General features: G+C 52.3%; 2 protein-coding genes across 6 annotated transcripts in view; both read right to left on the bottom strand.

Annotated features, from left to right (window-relative positions):
* Positions 1–6,418, bottom strand: part of TRIM14 (tripartite motif containing 14) — a 33,566-nt gene extending 27,148 nt beyond the window's left edge. For both annotated transcript variants that reach the window (XM_027614921.2, XM_027614922.2), the window contains exons 1-2: positions 6,065–6,418; positions 3,270–3,365 (exon numbers count right to left, since the gene is read on the bottom strand). In XM_027614921.2, coding sequence (XP_027470722.1) covers positions 3,270–3,365; positions 6,065–6,280 — 312 coding nt within the window. In that variant the 5' untranslated portion in view covers positions 6,281–6,418. The remainder of the gene's footprint in view (positions 1–3,269; positions 3,366–6,064) is intronic.
* Positions 6,419–10,398: 3,980 nt separating this feature from the next.
* Positions 10,399–15,388, bottom strand: part of CORO2A (coronin 2A) — a 46,624-nt gene continuing 41,634 nt past the window's right edge. For all 4 annotated transcript variants that reach the window (XM_027616758.1, XM_027616757.2, XM_027616760.1 and 1 more), the window contains 6 exons: positions 15,231–15,335; positions 14,420–14,516; positions 13,497–13,609; positions 13,046–13,136; positions 11,860–12,119; positions 10,399–10,842 (listed from right to left, as the gene is read on the bottom strand). In XM_027616758.1, coding sequence (XP_027472559.1) covers positions 10,711–10,842; positions 11,860–12,119; positions 13,046–13,136; positions 13,497–13,609; positions 14,420–14,516; positions 15,231–15,335 — 798 coding nt within the window. In that variant the 3' untranslated portion in view covers positions 10,399–10,710. The remainder of the gene's footprint in view (positions 10,843–11,859; positions 12,120–13,045; positions 13,137–13,496; positions 13,610–14,419; positions 14,517–15,230; positions 15,336–15,388) is intronic.

Below are 15,388 nucleotides of genomic sequence, written 5' to 3'. Positions count from 1 at the left end.
GGCTGGGAGACCTGGACATAGGTATCCTTCCTGTGGGGGTGTCTACTACTCAGGTCCGACGGCTCCCATGTGGGAGTGCAGGCCTACGACAGCCACATCTTCCTACTTTTCTATATTTAAATTTTTCTACAGATCAACCAACCAACCAACCAATCAGTCCCAGCTTTAAAATGCTGACCGCTGATTTCGTTCTCCTTAGTACCTTCTGAGGGTCACTGAACTGTAAGTCTAATAAACCGTGTGCAGGATCTGTATGCTGAAAACTTCAAAATGCTGACGGAAGAAAACAAAAATCTAAATAAACGAAGAGATATACATTCACGGATGGGAAGATAACATTGTAAAGATGTCACTTCTTACATGCTGAATACAATCCTTCCCAAATCCCAACAAAGTAGTAGAGATTATAGACAAGATCCTTCTAAAATTTGAATGGAAAGGCAAAGGAACCAGAACAGCTAAAAGGATTTTGAAAACGAATATAGTGGGAGGCATCAGTTATTTCAGGACTTATTCTCACCTCTAACAATCAAGACCATGTGATAATGGTAGAGGGAGAGACTCATAGATCGATGCAACAGAACAGAGAACCCAGAAATAGCCCCACCCAAGTACGGCCAACTGATTTCCAACAAAAGCAATTCAACAAATGGTGTTGGAGCAACTGGATATCCATAAGGGAAAAAAAAAAAAGCAAAACTTGAGCTAAATCTCACACCTTATACAAAAAAGTAACTCAACAAGAATCATGGACTTCAATGTAAAATGTAAAATTATAAAACTTTTAGAAAAAAAAAAAAAGGGGAATCTTTGGGATCTAGGGCTAGGCAAAGAGCTCTCAGTCATGACACCAAGGGCACAATCCATAAAAGAAAAAAAATGGATAAACTGAACTTCTTTGAAATTAAAAACTTTCACTCTGCAAAAGCCCCTGTGAAAACAATGACATGTCAAACCCCAGACGGGGAGAAAATATTCGTAAGCCACATACCTGACAAAGGACTCCTATCTAGCGTAGACAGACAACTCTCCAAACTCAGCAGTTAAAAAAAAAAAAAACAAACAAAAAAAACAGACAAACCAATCTGGAAGTGGTAAAAAAAACATGAAGAGGAGACCTCTCACCAAAAAGGACAGATAGGCGGCCAATAAGCACATGAAAAGGTGTTCAGCATCACCAGCCGCTGGGGAAATGCAAATGAGGACCACTGCGCACCTGCCAGAACGGCTAAAATACAAACCTGTGCAAATACGGCATGTGGGCCAGCAAGAGCGGAAACCGGATCTCTCATCGCGGCTGGTGGGGACGTAAGATGACACGGCCGCTCTGCACCATTGTTTTGGCAGTTTCTCAAAAAGCTAAACATACAAGCTCCATAGGACCCTGAACCAGCACTCGGCATTTATCCCACAAGAAATGAAAACTACGTCCACACAAAAACCTGTACACAATTGCTCAAAGCGGCTTTGTTTGTGATAGCCCCAAACTGGAAACAACTAAAATGTCCTAACATAGATGAAAGGTTCAAGTTAAAAAAAAAACACAGCAGCATGTGTGTACTACCGGACGGCTGGGATATTATTCAGCAATACGAAGGAACGAACTACTGATAGACAAAACAGCTTGGATGGATCTCGAGGGCATTATGTTGAGTGAAAAATATTTCAAAGGTCATACACCATATGATTCCATTTTTATGACATTCTTAAATGCCATAATTATAGAGATGGAGAACGGATTAGTGATTGCCTGGGGTTAGAGATTGTTGTGGGGGGGGGCGGGGGTGACTATAAAGGTGTTGCCTGAGGTAGATCTTGGCAGTGATGGAATTGTTCTGTATTTTGGTTGCTATTACCCGAATCTACCAGTATGAGAAATGGACATAGAACTATATACACACACCCTGTCAATTCTGGTTTTGATGTCGCAGTGGAGTTAGGGAAGATCTAACCCTTGGGGCAAGCTAGGGGAAAGGTACACTTCTCTGTTCTACCCCTGCAACATCCTGTGAATCTGTAATTATTTCAAAATAAAAGTTTAAAAGTTGGGGAAAAGGTTCAAAGAAAGAAAATCCCATTTCTTAAATGTATCCCCTTAGGCTCTGCACACGGGTCCTAATTCTTTCCTTGGGGGCCCCCAAACTATATCTGCCGAGAGGTTTGCAGACAGTGACTCCATACCCGGATTCTGTTCTTCTGGCTGAGCGGCCCAAAGCACCTCCCCCATCCCTTCCCGAATCTTTTCAAATAGATGTATTTGCCTGAGCCCCCGAGAAATGTTCTTGGCGACATGAGGGATACTATTAATAATGCAGCTGGGGCCACAGGTGTAAACCACAACTGTCCCCAGCACGCTGGGGCATGCAGTCACAGACCACGCATGTTGGGCCAACAGGCAGCCAACGCCATGGCCTGGCCTGGGCCTCGGCATCTCCACTCTGCTGCAGGCCTGGCCTCAGGACGTCCTGGGTCCCAGCTACTCCCACGGCCAGAGCCAGTCTCTCTGCCTGACTGTGGGGGTCGGTCCAGGTTTCACAGAGCCCTCAGGGGGAGAGTCGCTGGGAGGGCATCCCACCCCAGCCCCCATTTCGAGGAGGGGGCAGCCGAGGCTGAGAGGGCAAGGGACCAGCTCAATTCACATAAAAGGTCCAAAAGACGACCCAGAACAACTTTTTTAGAGTCAAATGGCAGCTCACGATAACATCAGTCCCAGCTTCCCATTTCAAGCCCACAACAGAATCCATTTAAATAAACAATGCTATGAAAGGAGAAGCCTGAAGGAAGTACTCACTTATGGAAATATACTTATACCATATTTATGTTCTTTCAACAAAGCAGTGACACCCAAAGAGCTATCTGCACGTTCTTTACGCTGCATTTTCCTTTGTTTAAGGTGACTTGGGGTGCAGGGGATGGACAACTAGTCCCTCTAAGAGAATGGCCTTGGCGGTGGTGGCAGGAAAGACTGTTCCTCCATTTTGTGAGGCGCTGTGGGGCAAGACTAGGGCGTTGGGCAGAGGTAAATCCACACGAAGCTAACAACACAGAAGCTTCAGGCTCCTCTCTGGCCCGGCCCCTTTATGGTCTTACACCTGATTTTGTGTTTTCTTCAAAAGAACCCCCCTAAATTTCGGAAGTCCCAAGCCCCACCAAACCGGATCTGCCCCTTTGAGGTTTTTATTTTCCCTTGGCTCCACACTGAGGAGAGCCTTGTGTCTGAGGGAAAGTGTGGACATCTCAACTAGAATAAGGAAGAAATGTCCACTTGCCTTGAGCTTCTCAGCAGCGTCTTCTATTTGGGTTATGTTGCCAACTTGCTGGTGCTTCTTGGCTTCCAACTGCTTTAAACATTCTTGGGTGAGTTTCTGTATGTGAAGGAGTTAGAAAAAATTAATACTGTGACTCTTGAGATAACAAGCCACCCCGGGGGTCATCTCCCACCCCTGTATTTTGCTTCAGTTGAGGTATCTGAGACTCAAAAGATGAGATGACTGGGCCCAGAGCTCCGGGGCAAACTGGAGGATGAGCTAGAACTAGAGTCCCTCTGATCCTCAGAGGCCCACGTCAGATATTCTTCAAACCTTGATGCCCCCTCCCTTGTTTCTACAATCCTACTTATGACCTGATTTTCTCAAATAGGACCTTAAGGCAAACTGCTTGGGGACAGGGGAAGAGCATTCACTTATAGAGTCAGTATTAACTGAGCACCTACTATGTGCCAGGCCCTGTCATAGGGGCTGCCCTCGTGGAACGTACATTCCAGGGAGCCTGTGGCCCTTTGGCCTGAACTGGGGTTCAGAAGACCTGCATGTGTGAGGTCTGTGGGGGTTCATGCTCCCATCTCTCTCCCACCTGAAATGACTCCCTTCCATATCTCTGTTTTGTGACTGCCATTTTTCCACAGGTGTGCTCTGCGACCCTCTTCCCCACAGGTCTGACCCCACCTCTATCTGGACCTTCTTATAGCTGGCCTTACACTCAGCTGCGGGGCCCAGGTCTGGCTGCCCAGCCAACTGAAAGCTTTCTGAGGGCAGACCTGCTCCATTCCTGGCTCTGCCCCCAGGGACCAGGGAGTGACCCAGAAGCATCTGCTCAATTGAACACAATGACCAAGGGCTGCCAACTTCGAGTGGACAGCTGGAGCCACCCAGGAAGCTGTGAGGAGCACCAGCCCCAGAGTCACATGAGACCTCCTAGATCTGAGTCCTGGTTCCCCTTTCATGGGAACTGAGCGAGTGACTTCACTGCTCTAAACCTGTTTCCTCAGCTATAAACATGGAGCTAACCCCACAGCGTCGCCACAGAGAATGAGAAGTACACAGAGCACTGGGTGCAGTGCTTGGCAGGCACTAAGTACTCGACAGAGTTCTTACTGTCATTGTAACATCCAACAAGCATTTGCTGCTGTGTGCAGCTGTATTCTAGGTAGTGGGTGGGGATGGAGACACGATGGTAACCGAAGTACAAGCCACAGCCTCAGATTCCAGGAGCACATCCTTACCCCACTGTGATTTCTAAGCCTTCAAGTCTAGGGGCTGTCCGTCACCCACAGATAGCCCAGCCTCCTGGTGCCTGGACCTTCCAGTCCCAGGATGCTTCTCCTGTCAATGCTACCTGGTAAAATCCTACTCAGCCTTCAAGGACAGTTCCATTGGCACTCCTCCAGGAAGTCTTCCTGGGCTCCCTCTTCCTACTTCACATTGTCTTCTCTCCGGCTTCCCACTCACAATACTTACCACACCGTATTGTCACCATCTGTTCTCACCCCACCAGCCAGGGAACTCCTCCAGATGAGGGAAGAATTGATCTATTCCTTAGTTCATGGCACAAGGTATGTGCTGAATGGATGTTTGATGAGTGGATGGAAGGACGATGGATAAACAGGTGAGTGGGTTGATGTGTGAACACAAAATGAGTTCATAGGTAGGTAGGTAGGTGGGTGGACCTGCCCGTGAGACACCCAAGCCCTATCTCTGGAAAGCAGCCATGTTAACTCTGGAGACAGCCTCTGAGGAGCTATTATTATTACAACCATTATATAGATAAGAAAAGGAAGACCTTGGAGGCAGAGGCAGGCCTGAAACCCAGGACTCCACCAACTGGACCAGCCCCCACAGGGCCCATTTTCATCCTGGAGCTCCAAGGTTGTCACAATGTGAAGAGAAAGGTCATTAATCACAGAAGACTTCTTGGAGGAGGAAGTGGTAGACTCTACATCTGTCAGAGACAGGAAGGCCTGCCTATCCCAGGGAGGCAGGCAGATTTGACCAGAGCCACAGAACAAGTTGTCCCCAAGGCCGGAACAAAAGTCTAGAGCCCCTGACCACTATTAGGATTCCGCACGGGTGAGGGCTCCAAGGTGAGAATGGGCCAGTGGGGGCAATCCAGCTGTGGAGTCCTGGGGTCAAAGCCAGCCTCAGCTTCCAGAATCTTCCTTTACTTATCAATAAAATGGCTGTCACAGCTCCCCACAGGCTGTTAAATGCGTGGAACAGGAACTGGCACAGAGGGGAAGGGTGGAGGGGAAGGGTGGAGGGGAAGGGCGGAGTGGGTGGCTGGAGGCCCCTCCTAGGGCAGGCAATCAAGCACTCCCCAGCCCCCGCCTGTGAACTCCAGGAGAGAAAACCAGAGATATCTGGGTGGCTTTTCATCTGCGTTAAAGGGCAGACCTGGGGCGCCTGGGTGGCTCAGTCGTTAAGCCTCTGCCTTCGGCTCAGGTCATGACCCCAGGGTCCTGGAATCGAGTCCCACGTCGGGCTCCCTGCTCGGCTGGAAGCCTGCTTCTCCCTCTCCCACTCCCCCTGCTTGTGTTCCCTCTCTCGCTGTGTCTCTCTCTGTCAAATAAATAAATAAAATCTTTAAAACAAAAAGGGGGGGCTGACCTTCTTCCAACCCAAGGGCAGTGTGGTGGACCCGCCGTGGTGGACGAGGTGAAGGACATGTGCGTATCAGCCGGGACTCCCAAGTTCTCCCAATCCCACCTCCTCTGAAGCTTGACTTGGCCGCCGACCCGGCACGCCCCTCCCCGGCCGTTGCGCCCCCCGCGCGCCGCCCGCGTCCCCACCTGCACGTGCACCGCCTCCTCCAGCGCCAGGCCGACCGGGTGGCCGCGGTGCGCGCCCAGCACCGGGCAGAGCGCGCAGACGCAGCGGCGGCAGCTGCGACAGAAGAGCTCGGCCACGCGGTCGCCGTGCTCCGGGCAGCGCCAGCCGCTCGCGTCCTCGCGCTCCGCGGGGCCCGGCTCCCCAGGTGTCCCGCTCTGCGCCCCTGTGCCCGCCATTCAACCCTCGGGTTCGGGCGGCCGCGGTGCGGGGGTGTGGCGGCCGCGGTGCGGGGGAGGGGCTCCCGCGGAGAATCGAAAGCTGGGCGGTGGGGCGGGGCGGCCCCGGGCCGGCCCAGCTCCCGCAGGAAGGATGGCTGCGCGCGCCCGGCCGGGAGTAGCTGCCGTCTTGGCGCCATGTTGCCCCGCGGGCTGCGCGCCCGCCCCACCCGCCCTGGCAGCTTCCGCGGCGCGGAGGGCTCAGGCCCAGCCTAGCGGCTCGGAGGTGGCCGCAGCCGAAGTGGGGCTCGCTCCCGGTGGGCAGCCTTAAAGGAGGTGGGCTTCCCCGCCCAGTCTTGCGAGTGCAGTCACGCTCGGGCAACCGCAAGCCCTGTCGGCTGTGGCCTCCCCCGGTGGTGTGCATTACCGACACCTTTCACTTCCCCTTGATTCTCTCTGCCCTTTCCCCAGGAGAAATCACCATTCCCACAACTGTCAGAATCACTCTGGAAACTCTGATTGCCCCAGGCTGTCTCCGCGTCCACCAAATGTAAATTACTACAGCCAACATGAAAAGCACTATCGAGTTTCCTCAAAAAATGAAAAATGGAACTACCCCATGATCAGCAATCTCCCTTCTGGGTATATATGGGAAGATTATGAAGTCAGTATCTGGAAGCGATATCTGCACTCCTGGGTGCACTGCAGCATTATTCACAATAGCCAAGACGTGGAAACAACCAGTGTCCTTCCAGGAATTAATGGATAAAGATGTGCTGTGCGTATATACGGTGAAATGTTATTCAGACCTAAAAAAGGAAATCCTGCCCTTTACCACATGGATGAGCTTGGAAGACTTTATGCTCAGTGAAATAGGCCAGGCAGAGAAAAACAAATACTGTTTAGTTTCACTTCTATGTGGAATCCAAAGAAACAAAAAAACAGTTGAACTCCTAGCAACAGAGTGGAATGGTGGTTGCCCGGGGCTTTGGGGGTGGGGTAAAGGGTACAAACTTTTAGTTGTAAGCTGCCTTAGTTCTGGGGATCTAAGGTACAGCCTCGTGACTATAGTTAATAATACTGTACTGTATACTTGAAATTTTCTGCGTGTAGATCTCAAGTGTTCTCACCACACACTATGTGAGATAACAGATGTGTTAATTAACTTGATGGTGGTAATCATTTCACAAGGTATACATATATTAAATCATCACATCGTATACCTTTAAAAATCATGTACCATCTAAATATATACAACTTTTGTCAATTGTTATCTCAATAAAGATGGAAAAAAAAATTCTCAGTTCCTATCCTTGGCTCTTAATACCTTTGATCCCTGCCCTGTCTATGCTCTCTACCTTTTGTTTCCAGACCAGGGAATAGCTAGTTTTCTCTTCTTGGGACCGCTCTTCCCCAAATACCCTTTGCCCTGCCTACTTCTATTTATCCTTCAGGTGTCTGCCTAAATATCGCCTCCTCCAGGAAGCCTTCCTTGCTTCTCTCCCAGAGCAGCCCACACTTCCCCCATCCTGGCCCTCCTCTTCCTTCCAACCATGACTGAAAACTTCAGAGGGCAGGGACCAAGTCTGTTTTATCTGTTTCCCAGCCTAGTCTCTGGCCCAAACAAGTAGATACTTAATTGGTATTTGTGTAACAAATCAAGAGAAGGAAAGCTCCAGGTATTAAAATCTCTAGGCAGATGTTATTATTTTGTTACATTCTTTCCATTGTACGATTTCACATCTATTTATTTTCACTTTTATTTCTTATTATTTTTTTTTTTTTTACAAAGGTAAAAGGAAGTTCAGAAACATTACAACAGTTTCAGGCACGGTTTCATATTAAAAGCATAGATCTATTTTTGATTTCCTTCTTCCCTCTATGATACAATCTTAAATTTAGTTCCAGGAAGAACATTTATTGTAGAGCTAAGGTGGATACGCCCCAGTGCTCATCTTCCAGTGCTGTCTTCATTCTCAGAAAGCTCCTGAGTCAACAGTCAGGGGGCTCCCAGAGTATGGAGTAAAGAGATGAGTGCACATTCTGCTTGTCCTGAGTGTGCCGGCCTGGCCCTACAGATGCTGGGCAACTTCTACTTCATCAGTCAAGAACATAAACAAAAACGCAATTTTAAAAAATGGCTTAAAAAAATATTTGATAAAAATTACCTATCCCTCTCCCTTGCTGTGAAATAATTTAAATAATTTATTCTAGTTAAAAAAAAAAAGCAAACCCAAAAAACAAGTTTGTTCACAGATGCCTTCACATTGTTTTTAAGCATGAGGTCTGGGTCCCTTAAGGGGTAGGGAGAGCTCGAGAAGGTTCTGCGCAGAGGAGGCATTCGGGATGCTCCCCAGACTCAGCCCCCCCTCCTGTTTGCAGCCAGTGCCGGTGGGAGGGATACTTCTTCATTCTCTGAGAATGACATGGGGCTAGTGTCATTATTCTGACCAGGGGGATGGTGCCTGCCGGGCCCATGTTAGAATTAGAGCTGGGTGTGCCCGGGAAGCCCATCCAGGGGAGCTCTGTTCCCTCACAACCCCTGGGATTTGGCCTTGGTGAGCCCCAGTGACCAAGTCAACAAGATAGGGGATGAGAGTGTCTGGCATGTGTAGGCAGACAATGGGTCAGAACCATGGCTAGGGGAGGGGGTACTCAGGGGTCGAGAGCCCTCATTGAGTTGTAGCCAGGGGTCCCAGAGAGACATGGGACAACGCTTCCAACCTGGACTTAGAGGATGGAGTTGGAGTCCCGGAGCCTGTCTGAGGCTCACTGTCCTCGTCTCTACCGGATGGGCTAGCCCAGCGGCTCTCCATCCTCGCTGTACTGCAGAATACCTGGGAACTTATAACAACACACACAAAGCCAGGCCCTACTCTGGAGACGCAGCTTCAACTGGTCTGGGGTTGGGACGGGGCATCTGTATTTCCCGAACCCTGCTAAGAGAACTCTCATGTACAGCCTGCACTGAAACCCACCAGGTTAGGTGGCCTCCTCAGTCCCCATCCTAGCTCCAGGACTGCCCTGTGCAGTGGGCAAAACCCCATCGCCTGCACCTCCTCCGTAAGGAGGGGGTACATTTAATTTCCAACATTCTCCATCTCGAGCTAGACTGCTGTACTGACCACTGAGAAAGAACCTTACGAACGGGCTCAGAACACAGACTCCCAAAGGCGGGACATATAAAAACTCTCAGGCTAGAAGGGAACTTCAGGGTCATCCGGCCCTACTCCCTTGCCTAGTGCAGTCATCCCTCTCCAGAAGTGGGTGGCCATGGGGCTCTGCTGGCATCCTGCAGTGCTGGGGCTCCCTACCTCCTGGACCAAAATCTGCCTATATCCTCCTGAAGCGGGCAGGCTCTGTGGCCTGAGGACTTTGGGGGTGGCAGTCCGTGGTCATGGGAACCACTCTGATGTCTCCTCCCCCACATAAGGGATGGTGTCTGCCCATACTTGGCTGATTCTGGTTGAAGAGAGGATGGTGTGGGAGCCTCCTATCTATGTTCTAGCATTGGGCCAAAGCTTGACTTATTTCCCCGCAGTTAAATCTCCTATGCCCATTCACCAATGTCTTGGGAGTTCCTACAGCAGACCCTGATCATCACCCTCTCGGTAGTTTTCCTTAGGTCGAGGCCAAGGTTTCTCATCTCAGGTGGCAGACCCTGTAGAGGGCAGCACACCCCAGGGTCCCCCAGGTTCAGTTGGAGAAACTGAGACCAGAGAGGGAAGGACTTGTAAGAGGTCACTGCACAAATCAGGGGCACAGCCGAGGCCAGAATAAACGGATGCCTGCCCTGTGGGCTGAGAGCTGCATCAGACCAGAAACAGCAGAAAGACAGACCCAGCAGACCAGAGGCTTGACCCAGCCCTGCCATGAACCCTCTGCGGACCTTGATCACTTCTCTCTGAGCCTCAGTTTCCCCACCTGTAAAATGAGGAAGTTGGGCCAGATCACTGTTTTTCAAACTTCTAAAGATTGTTTCAGAAGCAGAATTACTTATTCCACAGAAGCCAACATATAAATCAGAAAGAAAGGGAACTGTCTGGTTGAAGCGGGCTGGAGGGGGGGCACAGCCCTCCTGCTTAGGCTTCCTCCCATTCTGTGGACCACAGTCCAAAAATCACAGGCAGCTTCCCCTCTTAGGTCCTTCCAGCTCTAACTTTATTCTTTCCCTTGAGAAGTTATAGCTCATTGTGGACCCTTAAACACAAAATTAAACAGAAGGCAAGTTACTGTCTAAAAAGAGTCACTTCAGACACTTGTTTTGAGAAGGCAAATAGAAAAACGGCACCACATCCCTCCCACTAGAATCTTTCAGCAACCGAGAGTTTTCGTTTTCTGGTAAAAAATATAGAAATAGTGGTTGTTCTTGGGGGACTTGTGGTTTGGTTCTGGACCTCCCCATGGAGCCAAGTGGTGTCCCTGAGGGTGGGGAGGGCAGAGGTCTCTGCTCAGAACCTCTCTGAGCCCATCCGCGAATTTTTGACCTCCAGTTCCAACTGTTTGGCCTGCACCTCACGCTGGGTCAACAACTCCCGGAGTCTTCGGATCTCCTCCTGTTGTCGATAGAACATCTGCAGCAGCTGGGAAAGCACAAACAGAGGGAGTGATCACTCCATGTCCCAGGATGTGACGGGTCAGAACACCAGCAGAAAGGACCAAACTTTGCCCCCTTTTCACACAGAAAGGTGGAGGCGATGAACATGGCTGAGGCTCGAGGGAGCAAGCACTGAACGGGCCTTTATAAACCCTTTTCTTCACCCAGTAAACGGAAATTTTAGACAACTCGATGTTTCAGACCTTTCTTTGCCTCCTTAGATCCCCTGTGGACTAGAGGAAAGGGCACTTGGCCCTGAAGTCTGGAGACTGGAGTTTTCACCACTAAACTAGCTAAACTATGTGACCTCAAGGCAAGTTACTCATCCTCTCTGAGTTTCAATTTCCTCCTCTAGGAACTCGGGGTCAGAAAATGAACCTGGGCATTAGCATCACTGCTGCGCTGTAGAGAATCAGAGCAGACGCTGGGAGCTCCCCCTAAGGATGTTCGAGAAGCCACTGCATGCTCACCACACCCCTACGAGGGGGTAGTGTTAGCATCGCCCCCCACCCCCATCCGTGCCACTGTGGAAACTGAAGCTAAGAAAGATCCGGCCCCTGGCTCTCAGGTCCTCCTGTCATCGATGCTCAGCAGGGGCAGGCTCAGAACTCCTCTGTGAGATGCCAGCCCCTGTGTTTTTAGCCACTCCATACTGACTCCCAGGGATGGGGAGCGAATTCAGTCAGGTGACATACCACAGTGCCCACCACAGGACCTGGCACGCGGTCGGCACTTAACAAATGTCGACTCTGAAACAGATAATCCTAGGGTCAGAACTGGGAGGGACCCTAATACCAAATCAAACCCTCTGCATCTTGTAGATGGTTTTCCACCATCTGGATGTAAACCCGCCATCTTGGCAGACATACAGCGCTCACTGCCTGTTTGGTGAATGAAGTCACAGGGTGAGTCAAGCGGCCAGGCCAGGCCCCACCGCTGGTTGTTGTCACCCCTCATTTTCTCCCCACCATCCCAGGGCAGGCACCACCCTCCTCGTTCACACCTCGTTCTCTGTCTTTGGTGGGGGACACTCCATGTCAAAGCCGTTTGTGAGCCGAGCTGTCTTCTCTTCCGGCCTGCGTTCTGCTGCTGCCTGCCTGGGCGCCTTCTCCTCTGGCAGGGAGAAGGATCTCCGGCCATCTTCTACAACCACCTTCTCTGTTTGGTTGGAGGGGGCCGTGGAGACGGATGGGGGTCTCTCTGGGAGCAGCAGCTCGGGGCTCAGCAGCTCAGAGCAGGGCCTCAGGGACACCATGACTGGCTCTGGGAGGGGAAGCAAAGGGCTGTGTGAGGCCTGAGTGCTCACGAGCAGATGCTGACACACACAGGCACAGAGCCTCGGGACAGGAGTGGAACTCTGGCCACATGCAGACGGGAACCAGCCCGCACACCAGGGCAGCCAGAGTGCAAACACACACTCATGTGATCATCGAAGCGAGGCCTGGTTTGCAGGGGCAGCAGAGTGCACGCCCTGGAGCGGCCCCCAAACACGGCAAATGCCGCCAGTGGAGCCTCGTCTTTGCTTTGTAGGGACAGTCCCACACGCACTGCGCTCAGCCGTCTACCAGTTCATGAATCCTCCCCCCAGCCCTGAGAAGCAGGGGAGGCAAGGTATCAGTCACAGAAGAGGCAAGAGGCCCAGAGAGGAGCAGACCAAGTGTTACCCAAAGGGGAGGCAGAAGGAGCGGGAGGTCCCAGCCACAGGGACAGCCACCGGCGTGGGGCCGAGGAGCACACGTTCCTTCCCCTGGGCTGGCCCTTAGGTGGACAGGACCGGGAGGGCATCGGCACACGGGACAAGGGCCTGGGGCGGGGGCGGGCAGTGGGGAGCTGCAGCCTAGAGGGTCTCTTAGGTCGAAAAGTAACTGAAAAGGTGGGCGGAGGGGGGGATGGGCAAAGGCACCCAGCTGTGACTACCCACTCACTCCGCACAGCCTGGAGTTTCAAGAAGATTTCCATGGAGCAAAATCCCTCGATTTGGAAAGACTTTCCTGGCACTTGGGACAACCCCTCCCTTCTCTGACCCGTACGTAACCGTCCTAGCCTCTGGGGACTGGCTGTCAAGGACCAGCTGGCTGGGGTTATGGGAGAATACAACTAGAGGCCACGTGCCTCTCGGCTACCGGGGCCACTGCACGCTCCCATTTCCCCTCACGTTCACACGGGGCCTTTTGTCTGCCCCCCCTCACCTTTATTCATGCCACGGAGCCACTCCTGGGCTGTCAGGGACGGCCAGGCGCCTGCCGTGGGCGGGTAGATGTCCTCCTGATAAGACTCCGACTGTAGGAAAAGCCAGCACAGTGAGGACTGGGGTGGCAAAGGGGCCACCCAGATGGGAGGGCCCTCAGGGATCTGGGGTCCAGGCTTTCCCCACCTAGGAGTTGAAGAAACCAAGGCCCAGAGAGCAAAGGGACATGCCCAAAGTCACAGAGCAACTCAGGAGCAGAGATAGGGTGGGACTCAGGACACTTAGCTCCCAGCAACACTGCACTGACAATGAGAAAGGCCTTTCCCTTGAGAAGTGGCCATCAGCCTCCTTGCTGCTACCCCAGGGGCATGGGCTCCGGGCTCCAGGTGCCAGGGCCTGTCCTCTCCAGGAGGGGTTCCCACCTCCCTCACAGATGGCCACACCACCCTTACCCGCCGGGGTACAATCATGGATATAGGCTCAATGAGGCCTTTGCTTGTAATCAGCTTGTAGAAGCGGAAGATCTCGCAGGAGGTGACGTCGAGACCTCTCTTTGGCATGACACCTGCGGGCAGATGGCCAAGGAGGGCTCAGAGGTTCTGGCTGGGCTGGGGTCACAGGGACCCAGGGTGAGTGGCAAAGCCAGACTGCATACCTGGGCACGAGCAGAGAGCACCCTCCTCCCACCACCCTTCCCTCTACAGACAGTTCATGAGCAAATACCTACGTTGGGCTGGGCCCTGTGCTGGGAAAATGGAGTTGAAGTAATCAGACTTGGTCCTCACCTCCAAGGACTTCAGTGATTTTAGCTAGACTTTAGGGGAAGCGTGCTCTGTTCAAGGCCCTCCCTCACCACCCCCTCAGCTTGTGCCCGAGCTGCTCTGGACAGAGCTCCTGCCCCTGTTTTCTGTTGATTAGTGCTAGCATGGTGTCTTTCTCCTTCCCTTTGCCTTTAATCTAGCTGTGTCTTCATATTCAAGTGGGTTTCTTATAGACAACATGGAGACGTGTCTTGTTTTGTTTTGTTTTTATCCCCAGATACACTTTCAAAGCAGGGGCTCTCCTAGGTCAGTCTCTCTTATGTCATGGCTACTGTTGTAACTGCTCCACCTTGGCCTAGAACGCCTTCATTCTCTCCCCATGCTGTGCTCTGCTCCCCTTTTGGCTCCTCAAGTGTTGCCTTCTCTGGAAAGCCTTCCTTGACTTGCTGCTGCTTGCTCCCAGAGAACCTCCTGCACACCTCCATTAGAGCTCCCATAGTCAGTGTTGATCCTCCAATCTGCCCTCCTGAATGGGGGCCCCTCCGGGGCGGGGCCCTCATCTGACTCGGTCCTGTCTCCCCAGGCCCCACGTGGCCTCAGTGTTCCATACTCACCCATCCCCTTCTGTGGGCTATGGGAGCGGTATTCTGTCAGGTAGCTCAGGTGAGGTTTGTCGGCGCTCACCTCATAGTAGCGGATGTTTCCATCTCCCTGAGGAGGGGGAGGGTACAACTCAGAGCCGCTTCCCATCGGCCCCCTCCTGGCCCCCGCGGCCATGTAGCAGATACCCAGTGTTACAGTGAAAGAAGCACTGGCAAAGCCACTCCACACAAGAGAACACCAGGGAGCTGTCATCAAAGCAGCAGGGGGTCCTCATTTTAACACTCGATCGCCCCAACCATGACCCAAAGCCCACCTCTGTGCCTCCAAGGCAGAAGCTCTGGGAGCACCGGCCTGAGTCCCAGTCCCAGCTGCACATAAAGGTCAGGAGTGGTGGGTCCTGAGATCACCCAGTGGGTCGCACCGCTGGGGCATTTCTTGTTGTCGCTGTGCTGGTGACCGGGGAGGGGTAGGGGGCAGGGAGCGCTGCTCCAGGCATTGGTGGGTGGGAGCTACAATGTCAAGTACAGGATGGTCCCACCCAGTGAAAACCTGCTCCACCCCAAATTCGAAGGTACCCCTATTGAGAAAATACCGACGGTGCCTCCTCATCTGGCCCCAGAACTGAGGAGCGACAAGCTTGGGGTGTCTGACCAAAGCCCTGGCCCCTGGGAGCCAGGACAGTGGGATGGGGTACCGTGTTCACCACAGGGAGATTCCTGCTCGTCCCTAGCCCTGCCCTGCATCCCAAGAGCCCCCGGCTGCTGTCTGACTAGCGGTAGGGTTAGGCTGGGGAAGTCCTGCTCCCTCCCATGCCAGGCTGACCTTCCCCACCACGTAGAGCATGTTGGTGTCCACATCATAGAAGGGAAACAGCACACCCGAGGAGCCATCCAGGTCCACCTCTGAGAGAGGCTTGGAGAGGTTGTCCTGCAAGGAAAGAGAGACCAGGAAGGCCTGTGGGTCACTCCTGGAGCTCCTCA

This window comes from Zalophus californianus, chromosome 13 (genome assembly GCF_009762305.2).
Source record: "Zalophus californianus isolate mZalCal1 chromosome 13, mZalCal1.pri.v2, whole genome shotgun sequence".
NCBI lineage: Eukaryota > Metazoa > Chordata > Mammalia > Carnivora > Otariidae > Zalophus > Zalophus californianus.
Note: the sequence above shows the minus strand (reverse complement) of the source record. Positions and strands in the feature narration are given on the sequence as shown.